The sequence below is a fragment of the Cariama cristata genome, unplaced genomic scaffold (assembly GCF_000690535.1).
Source record: "Cariama cristata isolate BGI_N322 unplaced genomic scaffold, ASM69053v1 scaffold33521, whole genome shotgun sequence".
Classification (NCBI taxonomy): Eukaryota; Metazoa; Chordata; class Aves; order Cariamiformes; family Cariamidae; genus Cariama; species Cariama cristata.
Window position 1 is genome coordinate 1 of NW_009598115.1, and position 20,688 is coordinate 20,688.

A 20,688-nucleotide genomic window follows, 5' to 3' on the forward strand; every position below is an offset into this window, starting at 1 on the left:
CTGGGGTTGCGGCCCTGGGAGAGGTTTGTCCTTCCAGGCTCTGGGCGTTTCGAGGCGCGCACGGGAGGTGGTGCTGGTCTCCCGCCTTGGGCGGCCTCTTGGCCCCGGATCGACCGGGGCTGGTCCCGGAGGTTTGGTGACTGACTGCCAGTAGGGGTGATCTTTGGCATGGCCGATCAAGGAACTGATCGAGGCGGTTAAAGGGGGTTTCACCACGAGAGCTGAACATCATCCTGGGGTTTGGACTCTGTGCTGTGGTTTTCCCCGTTTGGAAACTGGAGATGTCACGATGCGTCACTGGGCATCCCAGGAAAAAAACAGTGTTCTGTGAATTTACTACTTATTGAAATGTGCTGTTCTGTCAAAATGCAAAGCTTTGCCAGGAACTGGGAATTGCTGTATTCTTCAATGTGGATTTTTCATCTCTATTACTTTCTCTGTTTTTCTGTATAGGACCAGTTGTCCTGACTGCATAGCTTATTGATTACAATATTTGTCACTTAAGAGGTGTGTTTCCTTCTGTTTACATCAAATTAGTGCTTAACACATATGCCAAGAAGCTTTTAGTTTTCTGTAACAGCCTCATGTCTAGCTTAGACAGCAGAGAGCCTGTCCTTTGTCATTCATTTTCTCAGCTCTGCCACTGGCATTTTGAGTTCTCTGCTGCAGGGGATCTGTCTTGGGCAGTTATTTCTGTATGCCACTTCCAGTAATGCTGAAGTATTATGCTTGAACAGGGTCTTTGGATTTTTGCAGTGGAAAAGCTTCAGAGTGTTAATCGGTGGCTTTCCTTTTGCTTCGTCATTTTCTTTCCTCACTATAGTGTGATTTGTAATGTATCAGCAGCAAAGAAATGTCATGCAGGTAGTATTTCATGCTTCTTGATAACCTTTTTTTAAAAAGCTTTTATATAGGTTCCTGTTTCCTTGTTTTAAAAGGAAAGGACTCAATTTTTTACAAATCTAAGATCGTTAATAAGATGCAGTTTAATTGTGTAGTAACTACAAAGGGATGAATGACTTCTAGTGCGTGCTGAGATATGTTTACTGGTGAAATACAACTATTCTGTTTGAGCTTCATGTTGTATGTTGTTCCTGCTTGATCCTCTGTGCTCTTCCACAGCTCCCTGTGCAGTTAACAGAGGGGCATGGCTGTGAGAGCTTGTGGCTTGATCATCTACAGGAGGCTGCGGTCAGCACCATCTTCTAAGGTCACTGACAATATTGAATACCTCCTCCTTCAGACATCCTATGGGACCCATCACTGGACCCCACCCAAAGGTGATGTTTGTTCTGATAACACACTTCAAGGTCGTTTGTGTCAGGAGTGTGTGAGATTAGAGACTGAACTTTGGTGTATGCTGCTAGGCTGAGGTTTGAAGGGCAGTTAATGAGATGACGGTAGCCGCTGATTATGCTGTTCGTGCAGCTGAGCGGGGAATTTTGTGGCCAAAATTCTTTGCAAGTTGTGACTGTATAAACTATTGGGCACACCTGATTGGGGTTGCGGATGTCATCCAGTTGTGCTCCTTCGGTATCTACTGTTTCTGGCAGACATTGAGCAGACAACTGAAATTAGGTAGCTAGAGAAATTTTTACCTTCTTGCTCAGGTCTGACCCTCCAACGCATACTGCTGTTGCCAATGCATGGTTGTTTGACCCATGTATAATCAGAAGGGTCACAGTTTGCAGCACAGCATTAAAAGGCAAACTGAAATTTGTGATGATTTACTTCAAAACACCTTTGTTAGAAAATGCAGGAGTTTCTTTAAGTTCAGGAGATCATTGATGAAGAGCACATACCTAATGCAGCAGAGGTGAGAGAGAACAGCTTATCAGCCATCTTTACCTAAGCCATCCTTGCTTGTTTTGTAAAATGCAGTGCTCTTAGAACATAGTGCAGGAGCAGTTTGTAAACAGGAACTTGCAGATTGGAAAAAAAACTTGTAACAGTATCAGCTACGCTCTCCTGTTAAGGGAAAGAACAAAACTTTCCAAACCTCCCCCTTTGTCCACTTCACCAAAAGCCTAAGGGAATAGAGTTTGCAGCATACTGGAAAGTTAAAACACATGTGCTGGGACATGATTAGTTGTTGTGAGAGGAGAGACCCATGTGAAGAGGTTCGCTGGGAGCACAGTAACTCTGGACAAGCGATTGAAATGACTTTTAGGCATTTCAGTAGGGAGTGAAATGACTCGTAGGCATACATCTCACTCAAAATCATGGAATCATTGAATGGTTTGGTTTGGGAGGGACCTCTGAAGGTCATCTGGTCCAACCCCGCTGCAGTGTGGAGGGGCACCTTCAACCGGCCTAGGTTGCTCAGAGCCCCGTTTCACCTGAGCGTGAGTGTTGCCAGGGATGGGGCATCTGGCACCTCTCTGGGCAGCCTGTTGCCGTGTTTCGGCGCCCTCATGGTAGGAAAGGTCTTGCCTGTATCTAGCCTGAGTCTCCCCTCTTTCAGTTGAAAACCATTGCCCCTTGTCCTGTCGCTACAGGCCCTGTTAAAAAGTCATTTGCCATCTTTCTTCTCAGCCCCTTTTAAGTACTGGAAGGCCGCAGTAAGGTCTCCCCGGAGCCTTCTGTTGTCCAGGGTAAAGAAAACCAAGTCTCTTGGCCTTTCCTTATTGGAGAGGTGTCCCAACCCTGTGCAGATGTTTGTGGCCCTCGTCTGGACCCGCTCCAACAGGTCCGTGTCTTTCCTGTGCTGAGTGTCCCAGAGCTGAAGGCAGTACTGCAGGTGGGATCTCGCCAGAGCGGAGTAAAGGGGCAGAGGCACCTTCCTCAATATATTGTTTGAGGTTTTATACATCAAAAACCACATATAGAAGCCACAATCTGATGGAAGCCTTTCATAGCAGCTTGGTACAGGTTTGGGGACAATAAATGAAAGGGACCTATTACGTTACGTATTCTCTGTGATATGAGTGGTCTTCAAAGGCAGCCTCATATTGTGTGATGCGATAACATAACTTGTATATGATGCAGACATAAATTTAATGTGGCAGGAGCCAGAATGAGAAGTTGTAATCATCTCTCCAAGAGCACGCAAAAGGCAGTTTACAGGTACAGCTGTACATTGATTCCCAACATTGAAGTTCCCTAAGCAGCTGCAGCCCTTATGGGATTAAACTGGACTTGCTTGGATCCCCCCACGTGAGCTTTATGAGCCTTATCTCTGCTCTGCACAGTTAGAACTGTGGCTTTGCGGTATCTGAGGCTGACGGGAAGGGGATGTGGGGTTTATTTTCCTCTTCAGCTTATTGGAACTGCATTAGTGCAAATGAGTGGGAGGCTCTGGAAGCTGTAGTGTGAGGTGCTGACAGCAGTCCTTTTTCCACCCAGTAGGTAGACTGTACTGCGAAAGTTGGAAACTTATGAAGCTTAGACTTGAGGTTATCAACAGCAGGGTGAGGTGATTGCCTTTGGCTGTGCTGGAGAGCAGGAGGTTGTACTGGTGTCCTTTGAGTTGAAACCAAATCTTAGCCCTCCAGCTTTATTGCTACCTCAACTCATTGCACATTTGGTGATTACAGATCATGGCTATCATGAAAAAATAGTGGTTACTTACTGTTCATTGATATTCTGTGGGCATTCGCTGTGGGTACTTTAAAGTAATCCAGCTGTGCAAGGCCAAGTGGATTCTGTTTCTCAATTATTAGTAATAAGTCCCAGCTATGAAAATACATACTTTGTCAAAAAGGAGACGGCTTGACTTGCAGTGCTGAGATTCAGGAGGAAAATATTTTTACTTAAAGCCTCAGCGTATTTGATCCCAAATATCCGAGATGTCAAGTGCAACATCAGATGCTGTTTTCTGCACAGTTGCTACTTGAAAGAGAAGCGTATTTTACATTTGAGATGATGTCACATTGTAAGAGGTATTTAAGCTTCTAATATGCAAACAAAGAAGTGAGTGAGACCTGTAAGGAAAGCAAAATGAGCTTCCCACATACCTCAGTTCTAGTACTAAAGGGTGGCTTTGGGCACTTGGGCCCTGAGGAAAGAGAAATCTCTGAAATTACTGCTATTTGTTGTAGCCAGCTACATAGAAAATAGAGTGACACCAGGGGCAAAATAAGGCTTAACTTTTTTTTTCCCCTCTTGAAGCCTCCGAATTCCTGCTATGTTGCTTTTTTGGGATCTTGCTTGGCTTGTTCTATTTATGGTCTGGTCTGGAGCTTTCATGAGAAAAGCAAATCTGACATTTCTCAACAAAAGTACAAACAGCTGGGGATGTTTTATATTTATCTGTTGTTTGTAATGGCACCTCTCATTCTGAGCAACGTAAAATAAATTATGTGCCCTAGGAGAACTGTGCAGTTGGTGGAAGGACTGGCTTTTAGGCTTGCAGTGTTTCAGAGGGGAATATGGAAGAGAACTAAAAATACCCCTAACTGCCTAACTGAAACCCGCTTTTTAAATGGCATTTGTTGTTGCCTGGTCCCGTTGTTTCTGGGCTGTTGGCATGAGTAAGAGTTTTGCAGAATTGTGGTTTAAACTACCTTGGGAGGGAAGGGTTGAGAGAGGACTAAGAGTCTTGCAGATGAGTGGTCTCTCCTCTAACTGGATAAAGGAATAACATTCATGGGGCACTCAGTCCTCAGTATGATCTAAGGTGGAACTTTACAGGTACAGAGTGCTCCAGAAGAGGAGAGGAGAACTGGGAAGAAAAGATGTCTAGTGCTGACAGGCCACTGGGAGTTTCAGAAGATGTGGGATAAACAACAATCTTAAAAGCCACAAGACAAAGACAAATCAAGACATAAGAGTTGGAAAAGAAATCTCTCTTCTCCAGTTCCTGTTTGATTCTGTACCAGCTACAATGTGCTCTCATCTCTGTCTCCCAATTCAGTTTCCTAGTTGTCAACTGAATAAACAAAATCTGAGTTTCCTTCTCAGAGACTTACTTGTTCACCTTCTTGACAGGCCACGTGGACCCAGGAGAGGATGACCTGCAGACAGCCTTCCGGGAAACGCAGGAAGAGGCTGGTCTTCAGGCCAGTCAGCTCACCCTCATAGAGGGGTACAAGAAAGAACTGCACTACCCTGTCCATGGCAAACCAAAGACCGTGATTTACTGGCTGGCAGAAATGAAGGACTCTAACACAGAAATCAGGCTCTCGGAGGAGCACCAAGCTTTCCAATGGCTGAAGCTGGAGGATGCTTGCAAATTTGCAGAATATGAGGACATGCAAACAACACTGAAAGAAGTGCATCAGTTTCTCTGCTCCAAAGAATAAATGCTTTTGTGAAGGATAAGGGGAATATTTGAAGAAACATGGCCTGCTTTTTTAATTTTTTTTTTAAAACTAGGAAAAGAACTACATGGCTGCAGAATGTAGGTTTCTTTTTTAAATCTATACAAATTCAGTTAAGATACTTGGAACTTTTAAAGAGTTTGTGCTTTTGTCTCCCCTAGCTAATGCAAAAAAGCATGTCTGATGGAACTTTGAGCCAGAGATGTCTGAATTGAAACCCGGAGCTAACAAAGATTTCCTCTGTCCCTGTCTCCTTTTCTTTTTCCCTTTATTTTTTTTTTCCTTGAAGTGCTGAACAACCACAGTTTTTTCTGAAAAATCAAAAACTTGATATTTCTTGACTTTCTGATGTAGAACTACAGAGTTGAGAAAAAGAGCATATGGAGTTTTTTTAATAACAAAATGTTTATTGCAGAAGTTGCACCTTGGATTTCAAATGGGGAAGCAGTAGTTCTGTTCCCAACTCCTCCACTGATATGCTGTGATAACTTGTCAAATCATTTCAGGTCTTGTTTGTTCGTATCATTAATTTATGTACATCACTAATGTACTGTTATGCATACATTTTCCATCCAAAGAGTCTTAGTAAACAGTTGACATACAGTATTTAAATGGTAAACTTGTAGTTCTTCTTTTGCCTCTTTCTTCTCCTTTTTGCTCTTTAACGGACACCTTAGCCGTACGTTATTCAGGGGGCTGGGAAAGGGAAATCTATCTGCCTAATGTAGCATTTTCTGCACAGAATATCTATGCTAATGTGCAATCTTGCATCTGTTCGATAGCATGTGTGTTTCTGTGGCTGGAGCCTGCCCTGCTCCCACGTGTGGGCAGCAGGACCATGCGCACTGCCAGCGCTGTGCTGTAGATGCTCATGCTGGAGGATTGCAGAAGCCCGCGGTGGTACTGATGAGCTCGCCTGCATCACCTTTCCTGTGGAACTCTCTTCTGTCATTGATATTGGTGAGGGCTGAGGTTGTTAGCACTCCGTATGATTATACATAAGTTCATAATAATGATTCATAATCTTTTGGATGTTTTGGTACATAAATACCAGAAAAGCATAGTGACATTATTAAAAATTTTAGGTCAGGAATAAGGTTTTCTGAATCCCAGGGAACTTCAGGGGAGAACAAGTGTCCCTTCTTCCCTACATCTCCTCTAGCCTTTGCTGCTTAGGCACTTGGACCTCACAAAACAAGTAAGCGTATGAGAAAGTGGGTTCTACTTCCACTTTGCCTTCCTCCTTGCTGCAGGAGTGAAATGAGGGTCATGCATTATAAGGAGGCTTTTAATATGTATATGTGCCCACACACAAACAATTTCAGTGCTCCTCCACTTTACAGTCGGGTTTTATTTTCATTATGAACACTGTTCAAAAGCATTGTATTCAGGTGATGGCAGGGAGTGAACAGCACATAGGTTGTGTGATTGCTCTGAGTGTTTCTCAGCTACTTTTAGTAGCAGAAGATGGAAGGTGTCTCCCACTGTCACCAGTCCCAGCCCCAAAGCAGAATCAGCTATTTTGGAGTTTTTCCTGGTGGATATTTGGTTAACATGCTTTTTAGGACCTCTTGTGATGAAGACTTGTACCCTCAGCTCCTCTGTCCATACCTTGGCAAATTTGGTCTTAGCATCTAATGTAGGTAAACCAATGAGAAATAACTAAAAGATAACAACCAGTAAAAGAAAGGAGGAGAGAACAGTTAAAAACCTGTGCTGCTTTGCAGTCTTATTTTTTCATTATTGTCTGAGCTACCATTTAATCAGTGCTATGCAAACAATGGTGTTACTGCCTTCATGATTATGAGCAAGATTAGCACATTAAGTGTGAATTACAGAGAGTCATTAACAAGTCATCTGTTCTGCCCGTTCAGCAGTAATGAGCATAAGAACTTGTTGTTTTGGAAAGTACAACATTAGCTGAACTCCAAGTAAGTATTTCCATTTTAATGGCACTGCATACATAACATTCCCAAAGCATGTCAAGGTTTTGGAGGGTAACAAGTACCGTGCACTGTAAGGTGATGTGCTCCTTGGACGAAATTTCAAAGACAGGCATCTTAATTGTGGTAGAAAAAGGTACAAGGGATATAACTGATAATTGGTGAGGCACTGTGTGTGCATTTTGAGCTATTTATGTACAGAATGTGTTCACACAAATTTTGTGTGTAAAGTGATGCTTACACATTTGGAAACTTGTCCTAAAAGTCTTTTGATTTGTTTTAAAGTGGAAATGTTGGAAAGTCAGAATTTAATTCTGTGTGTTTGTGTTTGCTGCTCACTGGTGAAGAAAGAGTTCCTCATCTGCCCACATCTAGTAGTAAAATACTTTCCAAGGAGCTTGTGGGAAACCCTCAAGTAAATAATTATGGAATAATCTGCCTGGGGAAGACATTTATTTCCAACCTGTATGATTTTTCATTCCCTGAACTAGTAAGGTTTGTATTTTCTCTCTGGAGACCAGCTAAGTTTTTGGTCATAATAATACCATGTGGCAGTTAACTTTTTACCAGGCTGTGGATCTATGTTTAAAAAGAAAAATTAAAAAAAAAAAATAATCTGTTAAATTCCCTTGAGACCTTAACTTCTGCTTTAGGTTAAATGAAATCAAACTCTAGAGAAGTCCAAGCTCCACTGAAATAGCACAACAACTAATTTTAGATAAAGTGAAAGGTGATTGTTTAAGTCTGAATAAGAGAGGTTAGGATATGGTTTCCCTTGCTCTACTGAACAAATATACTGATGCAGCTCATACCTGTAATTTCCTGGTATTAGTATTTCTCTATCTGAATAATTTGTGATTTAGAGCCATGATTACAGTTTACGTCATCGCAAGATCAGAGCGAAGGAAAGCATAAATTCATGAATATTAGGAAAGCACTAAGACGTTGTAAGTTTCACTCAGGGAAGATCAGGACTGAGTGTGACGGTCACAGGTAATTATGCTCAAACAAGAAGTGTAAAGGCTGAAAAGAGTGCCTTACTCCTTTCTAGAAAAAAACTACTACTGCTGTAGATCAGAGCAATATATCTGTTCATTGACTATTCCATGTGACTATAGGAAATCAGAGATTGAAGCTGGTATAAAATGACTGGATGACATAATATCCCTGACAAGCATCACTGACATTTCTTATTCTACATAAAGAAAGAGGATGTGTGTTATAATAAGGTCTAATACATCCTAAATATTTTGAGAGAGACATACTCTCTCAGCAGGACTCTTGTGGTAATGCAGAGAGGACGATGGAGTGCTACCTTTTAAGTTAGAAAAATGACTTGCTGTTACTTAATAACTTAGGGGGGGTATTTTGGCAGATATCTAGAGGAGACTCTTCTGAATTCTGAAGGCAGTGCTGATTAGTTATGTTCTGACATTGACAAAGTAACTGACAGCCTTCTGTGTCTGTTGGCAGCTAGTTTTATCTTTAAAAAGATCTAAGGATCATCAGGACTTCTGTTTTTCACCTTACACCTTGTCTCCAAGGATTTACTTTCTCATATGCTCAGTAACTCTAGAATTTCGGGGCAAGGGACAGTTGCAGCTGGCAAGAGTCTCAGCTTCATTTAGCTAAATGTGGGGTTTGTTACAGGTTAAATCAGCCCTGGAAGAGCTAAGCAGTGTGTGCCTATACAAACCAAACAATCTGCTCTGCTTGCTTAAACCTTGTGCTGTGCAAGGAGATTGCTCTCAAGTGTTTAAAAGAAAAAAACCAAAAAACCAGTGCTTACAGCTCCCTGTCAGAACAGCAAGGCTAGGGAGGAGATTGGCTATGGCGGCACGGCTCCTGGTGGGAAGAGTGACACAGGATGGAACAACAGCTCAGTTATTTCAGACCTAGTCCATTTGATAATTGGCATTATCAAAAAGAGGAGTGATAGTCCCATCTTTCCACTCAATGAGGATCTCTCCGTGCCTCAAGGAAGGGGAGCGAGATGGTGGAAGGTATGGCTGGTGACCTCTTCGTAAGGGAGATGGCTCCCGTAAGTCAGCTCTACTGCCACTGGCTGGGGAGCTCTTCAGAGCCGAGAGGATTTTCTTCTTCCTAGGAGAAGAGAGAAGAGGGTACATAACTGCGTCTGCCTGTCACTTGGTTGCTTCTCCATATCAACTGGTTCAGCAACCGTGGTGCTCACCTTCGCTAAACCTTCAGGGATGGCATGAGGTGTTTAGGAGAGGATGAGCTAACATTAGTGGCTGCATTTGGATGGGGTAGTGAGTGGGAGGGAGAAAACAGGGTGGCAGAGAGGAGAAATCATCAAAGATGACATCATGGGTGAGCAGACCCATCTGCTCAGAGCCAAATGCTTCAGGTGTAGGATGGGGAAGGGTGCCAAGACCAAGACTTCCTTTTTGAAATGCTGGACAGGGAAGCCGCAAACCAAATAAACCTGAATCTCACTTACTTGTTGTAATGAACATTGAGTGTCAGTATTATTAATCCCAGTATGAAAGCCAAGGGGCTGAGGACCAGCATGGCTGTTTTCCAGTTGGTGCCTGAAAGGGTATCGTAGAAAACAATCATACGTTTGCTGTACCTATCCCCATTCTTATGCAATCACCACAATTGCCACAAAAAAACCTTGTAATGTCCCTGAAGACTAGCAGATAACAGGAAAAGTGCTTTGTCCATAAGATCAACATCTTACAGCTGCTTTACACTGCACGGCATCCCCCTATTGAAGATGTCCACAAAAAGGTTTTCTTTCTTGCTAGGAAGACAATAATTATTCATACTTCCACTCTGCATCTCTTTGATATGAAACAAGAAGGGCTGGGGGAAGGCACCAGTGCTAGTGGGTATCTATTTTCCTGGTGAGCTGGGACAAAGCATTTGCATGTTTTTACTCACTTTTGTACTCCAGGCCTGGAGAGATTGTTTAATCTTTAAAAGGAGTTTTCTGACAGGTAATTTGGTGCCCTCGTTCACTACTGAGCATCATCAGCGGGACCCAGGGCAATGTAACTGTGTATTGATGGGAAGGTCAGGGGCACTAATGAATCTTCATCCACCTGGTCACTTCCTCCTCTGGCTGATCCCTGGACCTACCTGCAAGCCTGGACCCAGCATTTTTCCCTCTGTTTCCATGGTGCTTTTTAGAGTGAGTGTGGGACTCATCTGGGGAAAAAGCAAAGAGATTCAGATTAGCAGCTTCCACTGTTGGACCGGAGGAAGATCCAACTACCTCCTGGGGCTGCACTGTAACCACAAATCCCCTTTGTATGGAGCCAGAAGGGAAAAGGAAACTTTCTTGTTCCTCAGCGTTCCCCAGACACAGATATTTTTTGCTCCTAGAACATCTGATGGCTGTGCCTCCAGGTTAAGACTATGGCCGTATCACTGAATCGTTGCCAAGGCAAACATCTCAACATGTGTGAAATCAAAACCTTGAACCACTCGGTGGTGCACATGGAAATTCTTCACCAGAACTCAGGTACTTACCACCACTGAAAATACTTGAGTAATGTCTATATGCCACCCACACTTTCCTTCCTGCCGTTCTCACATATGCATTCAGAAAAGAAAAGTGCTCACCCTCATTTGCTGGGAGGTATGCCTGTTTGGTCTTTGCTGGAGACACTGTGCTGTTGAATTTGTTAGCCAGAGGTGGGTCAGTCAAGCTCACAGAAGATTCTCTGTCCACAGCATCAATCTTTGATGAATCAATGATTTTAGCTTAGAAGGAAATAAAGCAAAGATGTGTGTGTTTATCATTAACTTTTGTACAGAAACCTCGATACGCTCAGTGCCTGGCAAGGGAAGGGAACCCAGGCCTGCTGTGTTAGCCCTCCACCCTGCAAGACGAACAGGACATGGTGCAATAGGGATCACCTCCTCCTGTACATCAGGGGCCTTCAGTTCTCATGGATTTCAAAGTTGAAATGAACCTCTCAAGATGGAATCCACAGCCAAAGCAGAGCTTGTTTTCTGGTGGTACATAAGGACATTGATCTAAAAAGTATGAGTGCAACATCAGCTGTTAAAGGATGAGATGTGAGGAAGAGGCAAGTGGAAGTATCACAGGTATTACCAACACAGCAGATGAAGAAATGGCATCAAAAGGATTGTAAATAGTCCATACCTCTTGCAAGGGTCAATCGCATCCTTTGCCTTGCCAGGCTTACTGCAGAAGTAGGGTATGTGGGATAGCAACTACTGCTAGAGGGGACGTTGTAGGAGATCTTGTGGCAGCAATAGTCACCTATCTCCTGCACTAATGCATGTGGCAAGATCAAGAAACCCATGTACCCAGGGCTTCCCACTGCTTATCCCATCCCCATCCCTTCTTGTGACACAAGCATCCACGGGTACACGGGTGTAATTTATTGAGCAAATAACCCACCAAAGTAAAAGTTGTCTGTTGATGGTCAACCAAAACTTGGATAAGACCTAAACAAACACATATGACTTCGATGATGTTACTAAGTAGAGATTCCCTCCAGTAGACTCTGAACCATGGGGTTGATAGTAAAATTACCAGTTTGCACGGGACACACTAACTGGTACAACCTGATTCAAAGCCTGCTCTGTGTTTACCCTTGCGGCCTTATTTGGGGAGCCTGGCTCCAAGGCAGCCCTGGGCTGCCAGGAACATTGCCTTAGGGAACACAAACGCCCTTTTCACATGCTTTTTTCCCATATCTTAAATGTGCCACGCATTTCCTAGCCTATATTTAACTAGCTTATTATGGTATCTAATTTGTTTTGGCTGTATTTATCTTCATGTTAAACAAACACTAATGCTTGTGACTACTGTGATCATTACTTGTTAACCTTCTAGTTGGCTAATTAAAAACCTCAGTAAAAAGGCCATCTTATCTGCACAACTAAAAAAGCTATTGTATCTCTTTTTATTTCGAATTAGATATAGCCTCTTTGTGTCAAAAGGTTATACTCATAATCCATTTGCTTATGCCAGGCAGGTTTATCACATTTTCTCTTTACTCATTTCTCCAAAACTGAAAATCTCATTGGGGCCATCAAGCCTTAAGGTAACAAATAGCCCCATGTAAGGGAAATAATTTCCCCTGAGGAAGGCTGAGAACCTCATCACCTACAGAATGGACAAACACAGACAAGTCACAGAAAACACCATCTTTTTTCTGGTCCGTGGCGTGGAAGAAGGGAGAGGAGGAGAGGATGAGGGGAGGAGTTGAGTATGATTTTCAGGTCTCAGTTCTGCACACAACTTCACAAGAAAATTCCTGAAACCACCCTTGTTTCATAAGGGACTAAATGAAAGAGGGAAACAGACTGGACCATGAATTATCAGTGGTCAGCAATGGGCTTCACTGTCCATCTGAGAAATTAGGATAGTCATATCTTGGTGCAATGACCATGCCTGGTGTCCAATACCTAAAACTATGACAGGACCAGGGTTTCTGCCCTTTTTGTGTCCAGTCTAGGCAGACGATAGTGAACACTCATGAAGGCAGAGATTAGATTCTTTTTAGCAAAGCCCAAGGCCGTGAAACTGATAATATAAACCAGACTTTTTATAATTTTTGGTGCCATGTTCTAGGTTTTCTTAATGCAAAGGGAGGGCAGCGCTTTAACTAGCTCTCACTACTTGCTGTGTTCACTAGTCTTGTTACGGTTGCATCAGGCACCAGGAGGAAGGTTCACTTTTGAGGATTGTGAGAGCATGAGATGGAAGTTAGAACTGTGGTTTCATTAGTTATAGGTGCACTGTTGGGGTCTGGCAGGGGATAACTGTAAAGCGTTACCTAGAAACTGAAGCAACAATTTCTCATTTCAAATATAGCTGCTTCTCAATAATTCATACAAGTTTAAAAGAGATTTTCAGCTGCTGCCAGTTTTCTTGTTACCAAAAATTACATCCCAAAGTACAAAGTACTAAAACCCCTTCAAAGTCCTAAGCGCCTAACTTTATGGGACTAAACTTGGTTGTTTTGGACTTGGGAGGCTCAAGCAATTCCAACTATTCTTAGCTCTGGGCACCAATTCAGATGAACTTTCTAAAATACCTGACTTTTGCCTGTCATCAGAAATGCAGCTGGGGTTTAGGGACCTGATCCTGTAAGGTGTTGTGCACTTTCTGGAAAACACTGAACAGCAGCTACTGGAAACTGGTGGTACCAAGTAGCTGGGCTGACTTGGAACCGTTTGGTATCTCTTCAGATGGGGCTGAAGTGAACGTGGGTTAGAATGATGGATGCAAGCCTGGTGTTAGGTGGCTGGGATGACATGTAAGGTTAGATGTTACCTGATGCTAAATCTACCTCATCTTACTTTCATAGATCCACACACGTGTGTCTACAGCTTGTTGTGTTGGTTTGCTGGGCCTTGGAGCTGCTGTCTGGACAGCAGCACAGATGGTTTCATGTGCTAAAGTCTTCCACTTGCTGTATTTGTCCTTCTTCCTTGAGATAAAGACCTTGTGGCCTCCTTCCTTGGTGCTGAGGTGGAAGCCCAAGCTCTGCAGAGTCAAGTGTCCCTTCTTACTGCAGGACCATTCTTGACGTTCCCAGTCTCCACAGGGCTCCAGCTTGACCAGAGCATACTCCCGCGTCTCGTGGGCCGACAAGCACTGTTTCATTTGAAGGCTGACAATGGTCCTGGTGGCGGGGTCCCAGCTCCACTGCTGCTGCTGTGAGCGTGCCTTGCAGTCGGTCAGACTGATGCTCTTGGTCTCATGGTGGGAGACGCAAATGCACTTTTCCAGCCGCGTGTTCCTTATGAGGAAGCCTTGTCCCTCTGCTACTGTGGTACAATCAGAGCACGGTTTAGTACTGTGCATGTCTGAGGCAATGCGTCTTTTGAGCATTGCAAATGCTCTGGGGAAGGGGAGATGTAACCCACCAGTCCTTTCCTGGATGGGCATGCCCAGATAAACAGTTCCCCTAGCTTCCTAATTCCCCAGAATAACATTTATTTAAGATACAGGGTGCGCAAATAGCCAGGCACAATACTAGAGGAAAATAACAATGACGTAAGTAACCCATGTAACTAATGGGGAAAAACTCAACATTCTTGAAAAGTTGTACTGTTATGAAATATCCACCTATATATATTTAATGCAGTATTTAAACTAAACAGGTACCCACCCTTCTCTCCCTCCAAAATAATTGGATGGTTTGAGTTTTATTTCCCCCTATGTGGATCAAATATTTCTTATAAAAAAGCAATTTAAACCCCTGAATTTCCTAGGTGCTATTCATCTGGGGCCAATTAGACTGCCTTGGGCTACTGTTTCCATTAAGTGGCTTCTGGTGATACTACAGCAATGCTGGGATAAAACCATACCCCATCAGAAGTTCGGAAGTACTTGGCTGACACAGATCATGTAAGTAGTGAAATGAACTTAGATTTGGCACACCTGACATTGGTCTGTGCTCCCCAGGCGTGAAGATACCATTTTTAAGGATCCGTTTGTAAGAGAAGGAAGTCACAGCTGCACCACAACAAACACACAATTTGAAGCAATTTCTGTAATTGTTGCTTTTAATAGCAACGGTCCAAACACCTCCAATGACTTAGGATGGATACGATCCTGTTAGCTGGAGAATTGCCCCCATTTTCAGTACAAAATCATCAGGTGTGGCCTGCGACCATCCTGAGCAAAATGTTGCATGCTGAATCATGTGTCACTGACACAGGTTTACCTTCTGCTGTGTATTTTATGCCTAAGACAGAGGGATAGAAATAAATTTTTCAAATTTCTCCACATTCGGAGAAATCTTTTAATTTTAATTACAATTAACACATGGTAGCTCCCAGCATTTGCAGTAACTTTTTTTCCCCTCTTTTCCCCATATAAAAGCCCCATCAGCATACAGTGTTGAGCATAAAGAGGAGACTGAAAAGTGATGTTAGAGAAGAACACTGATGCTTATCTAATCAACTATTTCTGCAGAGTTTCCCCTCCCAAAGCAAAGAACAATGCTTTTCCTTGGCAGCAAGTATTTGGCTCAATACCTGAAAAAACTAATGACAGTGTAAACAGAAGCCAGTACACAATACCAAGGGTATGAACAATAGCTTAAAAGAGCTCAGGCTTTTTCTCGCAGGAAGTTCTATGGGTCTGCTACATTAATAGTGCCTGGGGGCTGTTAAATCAGAAACAGCTCGGGGCTTTCTGCTCATCCTGAGTGCGTGGGGAGAGGCAGCCAGAAACGACAGTACGACTCCTGCGCCGGCTCTGAGATGGGGATGGATGTGCCCGCACTGGGATATTGAGTTTTGTGGACTTGTGATAGCCACTGATCCAGGCAATTCCTGCCAAGCCTATGTGCCTAAATGGAAATTAAATTTCTGGAGGATCTATGGACAACTCGTGAGTCCTGTCCTCTTTGCTGCTTATTGAGGGCTGGATGGAGGGAAGATGTTTAATGCACCTTGGGCTTGAGTTTCTGCCAGCTTCCAAAGGCAAGGAGAAATGTCTCATATATAATCTCCCACAATCTTTAGGAAATTCAAAGGGATTAATACAATCCCCTCACCATGTTTTTTCTAGGTCCAGGGATTCTCACCTCCTGCTTCATCTGAAGTGGGAGAAACACATTTGCAAAGAAATTATTTGAAAGATGTATAAAAATGTAACAGGGGAACATGAGAACTGTGCTGGGTGAGATAAAATATCTGCTGAGCCCAGGATCCTGCCTCCAGCACTGGGTATTAGCAGTTGCTCATAGAGGAAGAGGGTAACAATCCGACAAGTAAAGAGCTCACTCAAGATGGCAAGGATGCCAGTGTCTCCTTCTTAAAATATGTCAACTAATTAAGAGAGTGTTGCTGGGTATTTTTGGTTAAAATGGTTTTGCCCATGTACACTACTTCATATTATTCAACTCTGAAGGTCAGAAACCATTTTGTTGCTCAATCAGTATCATGAGCTCCTTCTGCACCTCCACACACTCAACTTCAGTTTTGATTATTCTTAATGATTTTGTGCCATCAGCAAACCTAATTACTTCATTATTCACTCATTTTGATCTTTGTCAGCACCTGCTGGTACCTTCCCTCTGCTGTCATTACTGTCAACTTATTCCACCTCTTTGTTCCAGGCTGTGGGCTAAGTCTCTCTCTTATTCAGTGGAGTGTGGAGTTTCTTAAGGGCCTTGGTGGAAGAATCTTATCAAAAGCCTTTTGCAAACGCAAGCACAAGGTCTACATCAGCTTATGACATTTATGCGTTCATTGATGCCATCACAGATGTCAGACATTCCCACTACAAAAGCTATATTAACTTTTCTCATATTTATCTGTCTGTCTCCAAATTCTGTTCTTTGCTTCTACTGAGGTGCTTGATGCTGAAATCAAACCTCATGACCTGTGTTTCCCCAAGCTATGTCCCTCTTAAGAGGGAGAGAATTACTGTAACGCAGTCCTTGGTGCTGAGGCTGCTTTAAGAGTTTACATACTCCATAATAGTTTTAAAAATGTCATCTTCAGTTTCCCATAACTCAGTGTGAATGCTATCTGGGCTGGTCATTTGCCACAGATTATTCATCTTTTTTTTTTTCCCTAAAACTTCTTCTGTTGACAATATTGTTTGGTAACACTCTTCAGACTGCAAAAAGTGACTGCCGTGTGAGGACCTCCCTGACCATGTCTAATGTGAACACTGGAACCAATAATCTACTCAGCCTTTCTACACGACCCTGTTTTGGTTGCCCTTCTTACATTTACGGCAGTTATTTATTGCCCTCCTTACCCCCACCAAGTTCCTACTCCAGATAGGTTTGAAAATTTCTGTTGGTAGTCTTCTTGTGCTCTCTATAGGTTACTGATCTAAATTTTTTTCTCACATGTTTTATTACGGTTTTTATTATTAAATAGGCCAGAATCTCTGCTGTTTTTTCTTGTCCTTGCTTGGCAATGACTGTCCATTTGAAAGTTTCATTTTTTATTAAATTTTGAAGAATGTTGCTGTTTAACCCAGCCAGCAGGTTTGTACTTTGTTCTCCGTGTACAGTCCCTGATGGTATACATTCCTCTTGAAAGAATTGCCATGTTACCTGCGTGTTAGCAGCAAGCATTGCATGCCTCCATGTCCCCAGCCTTTTGCACTTTTCAGCTGCCCCTTTCTACCAGCTTTCTTGGTTTCATGCAGGTCTCAGTTTGCAGGGACTCACCCCATTGAATGTCCAGGGCAGCCCATCTGCCATGGGAATACATGTGGGCTGAGGAACCTCAACACCACAACTGAAGTGCTTTCCTTTGAGATTTGCATAGCTTCTCAGTAGCATATGACACCGAGTTATTAATAGATTTTTATCCTCACACCATACCTCAGGTCCGAAAGTATAACCACCATTTTACAGCCGGGGAGCAGAGGTCTAGCTAAACTTTGCTTGGTTCAGCATTACACGGGAGGGTAGCAGCAACGCTGGGCCATAATCCTTCTCCTCTGGACTGTGGTCCGAGTTTCTTCCCTATGGACGGTGATGTTGAGCTCTCTGTGAAGCTGGCTATCAACACCAAGATTTTCCTTGAGGTGTTTCACGTCAGCCTTGCCAACCAAGATGTGAACCTGTGTCTGTCGTATAGGTTCACCATCCGCTACCCATACATTATTGCTTTCCTGAAGTTGAGATGTTGCTACCCAAGTAAGCAATTTATGATTAGATACAGGTAACTGGCAGCAATCATTGCAGATGCCCCACACAGTCATAAGGGGTAGAGGCACAAATAAAGCTGGAGTATATTTACTTTGGGATATGCATCAGGCACCAAGAATCCTTAGGAGGCAAAATGTCTTTTTTTTCCCAACACTGCCAAGTCCCACTGTCCAGCAGCCCTGCAAATAAGGCCATCAGCCTTAACATTTTAGGAATGTTAACCTGGAGCAAGCAGAGCGTTCAATGTACTCCCCAGGGATGGGACTCAGCGTCTCTGGAAAATGCCAGCCTTACCCACAGAGCCTGAGTAGATGCCTGCTTTGAGCTGCTCATGCTTGAACATTTTGGCCTCTTCGTATTTTTAGGAACAAAATAAACAATTTCGAGCAAAGGCGCTTGCAGCTCATTTGTCCTATGATACTGCCACTCTATCTGGTTAGAAGAAAGAAAAGCAAGCAAGTATAGCCCCCTGCTTCTCTGCAGCATGGCCACCCGTGGGACATGCTGTTCCTCGTACGATTAGGAGCAAAACCCATGCAACATTCCTAATTAAGGTAATGCCACCAGGAAAACCTTGGTTACCAGTAATCCCAGTATGGCTGGGAATTTTTCTGCTGTTTCTAAGTAGTGCCTGTGATGGCAAATAGGTTGGGGATGGGTTGCTCCATCTAAAGGCTCTGCAGAGGGAAAGGGTAAGTCAGAGCTGAGCAAGCACAGGTTCCCAAAACACTCCAGGTCATGCAGGAACCTCAGCATTGGCTTTGGCCTCTTTTGCCCTCCCTGGTGGGGTTCCTAACTCTTGGAAAAATCCTTTAATTAGCTCAATTTCTCTTGCCAAGTGGATGTTTTCTGTAGGGAGATGATAACAACTGAGTCACAGTCAGGAATTTACCTTTTCCTGTGTCTACCTGTCCTTGAAGGCAGTCATCCATCTGCAGCAACCATGGCACTTCTCGTAGGGGCTGCTTCATGGGGACATCCCACAGCCCAGAAGAGCTCCTAAACATGGCTCTTCTTGGGTGCCACCATATGACAGTGGGTCATCCCAAGTCACCCAGGCAGTGGCAACAGCGGCTCAGAGAAATGTCTCCAAGCTGTTACTGCTGCTTCCACCCAAAATGTGCACAGCTCTAGGGGTACATGCACCATAGCTGAGAAACCTTGGAGGCAGCAGTGCCAGGGTCTGACTTATGGTGAGATAAGCCAGAGTTTCCTGCACAGGTTAATCTGCCTCCACTGTTCACCACTGCAGTGGGTCATATCTTCTCTATGGGTATCATAGAAGGTCTCCTCTATCATAGAATCATAGAATCATTATGGTTGGAAGAGACCTCAAAGATCATCAAGTCCAACCATATACCCGATGCCACCATGCCCACTAAACCATGTCTCAGAGCACCGTGGAGTATGCACTGATGTATGCACCGATGGAGACTGACCCAGACTGTTCTTATATACTTTACATATGTTTGTCTCCTTGCATAACTCCTCCTGAATATCAGCTTTCCCAGGATTTAGGGTCCCCTTGTCTTGTTGGACTATTGCAGCAGTTCAAAGGGCATCAGGTGGGAAGAGGGTTTGGAAAACTCCCATCCTCTTGAGTTGCCCTGCCAGCAATTTTGGTGCCTGCCTTAGCTCTAAAAGCAGCCACGAGAGACTCCAGCTCCTACCAGAAATGGTCCCAGCCCAAAAGAAGAAAAAATTAACCAGCAAATGTGGGGAAAGCCATCTTTAGCTGCTCAGACACTATGGTGGTGGAGACATCACCACTCCCTACCCTGATACTAATTATGGGACCTTCTCCCTTCAGGCAAGCACAGCATCTAACCTCCTCTGCCCTCCTGTCCACGCTGCTGGGCCTCACGCTGCTAATGCAGAGCTACCAGGTTTTCTATCCAGATCCCTTACCAGGGTTCAAATTCAGGACTAAATGTACAGTGGGGCTTTTGCAGGACATCTACAGAACTAGGCAGTATAGAAAGACATTGGGTGAAGGCAGAAGGGACTTTCATGTGACTAGTCATAGCAGCAGATGCAATTTGCTGTGATGGCCTGAAGTTATCTTTTCCTGCCATGATGTCTCTTCTGAACAGGAGGGGAAGCTGTTTCTGAGCTGCCCTGGGCCTGGCATACTTTTTCCACCTCCTGCAGAGCATCAGGAGCAGACAGAAATGAGATGATGCAGTGGCAGAAGAGGGAGGCTCCCAGTTAAGGCAGGAGGGTTCCCCATGCAGATGGAGGTCGATGCAAGTCATTGCCCTGTACAATCACTTGTAGGAACATTACATTGAATCTAAAACGGAAGCAAGTGGCTTGAGATGCTGTAAGGTATGGACAAACAAGGCCCTCAGTAAATGAGCAGGAGCAGAATTGAACGCAGCCCAGCAGTAGCTCCTTCTCATGAAAAGATCTCCCTCCTCCATCTAAGGGAGCAAGACCCTCGCTGCTGCCCGCTCAGGAGACAAGCCCAGGGCCATGGAATGCTGAAATTAAAAACAGCTGCAAGGTACTTGCTGTCATGAGAGGGGTGTGGTGACCCAGATGTGTTTGGTCAAAAGCAGGCAATCCAGATGTGCACAGGGAAGCAGTGAGATTGGCACTCTGTTGTCTATTTTGCCTGGATTTATACCCAAGACCAGCATAGCAGGAGGTGAGAGTATTTTTTTCGCAAAACAGACTGTCGACTGGAACCAACATTACCTTTATTTTGCCCCAGTCCTCCCTCAGGCTACAATTGTGCTTACCTGGATGTAAAGTTTAGAGACACAAATGTCCATGACAGGCCAGTGGATGTGGCCAATCTGCCTATGGAAAGGACGATGCTAAGCGGAGCCTGGTGAG

General features: G+C 43.9%; 1 protein-coding gene across 1 annotated transcript; it reads left to right on the forward strand.

The window, feature by feature from the left end:
• Window positions 1–1,140: 1,140 nt before the first annotated feature.
• NUDT2 (nudix (nucleoside diphosphate linked moiety X)-type motif 2) lies at window positions 1,141–5,243 on the forward strand. Its single transcript, XM_009709170.1, has 2 exons — window positions 1,141–1,280; window positions 4,930–5,243. The coding sequence occupies exons 1-2, from the start codon at window positions 1,148–1,150 to the stop codon at window positions 5,241–5,243; spliced, it is 447 nt and encodes a 148-aa protein (XP_009707472.1). The 5' UTR covers window positions 1,141–1,147.
• Window positions 5,244–20,688: the final 15,445 nt, after the last annotated feature.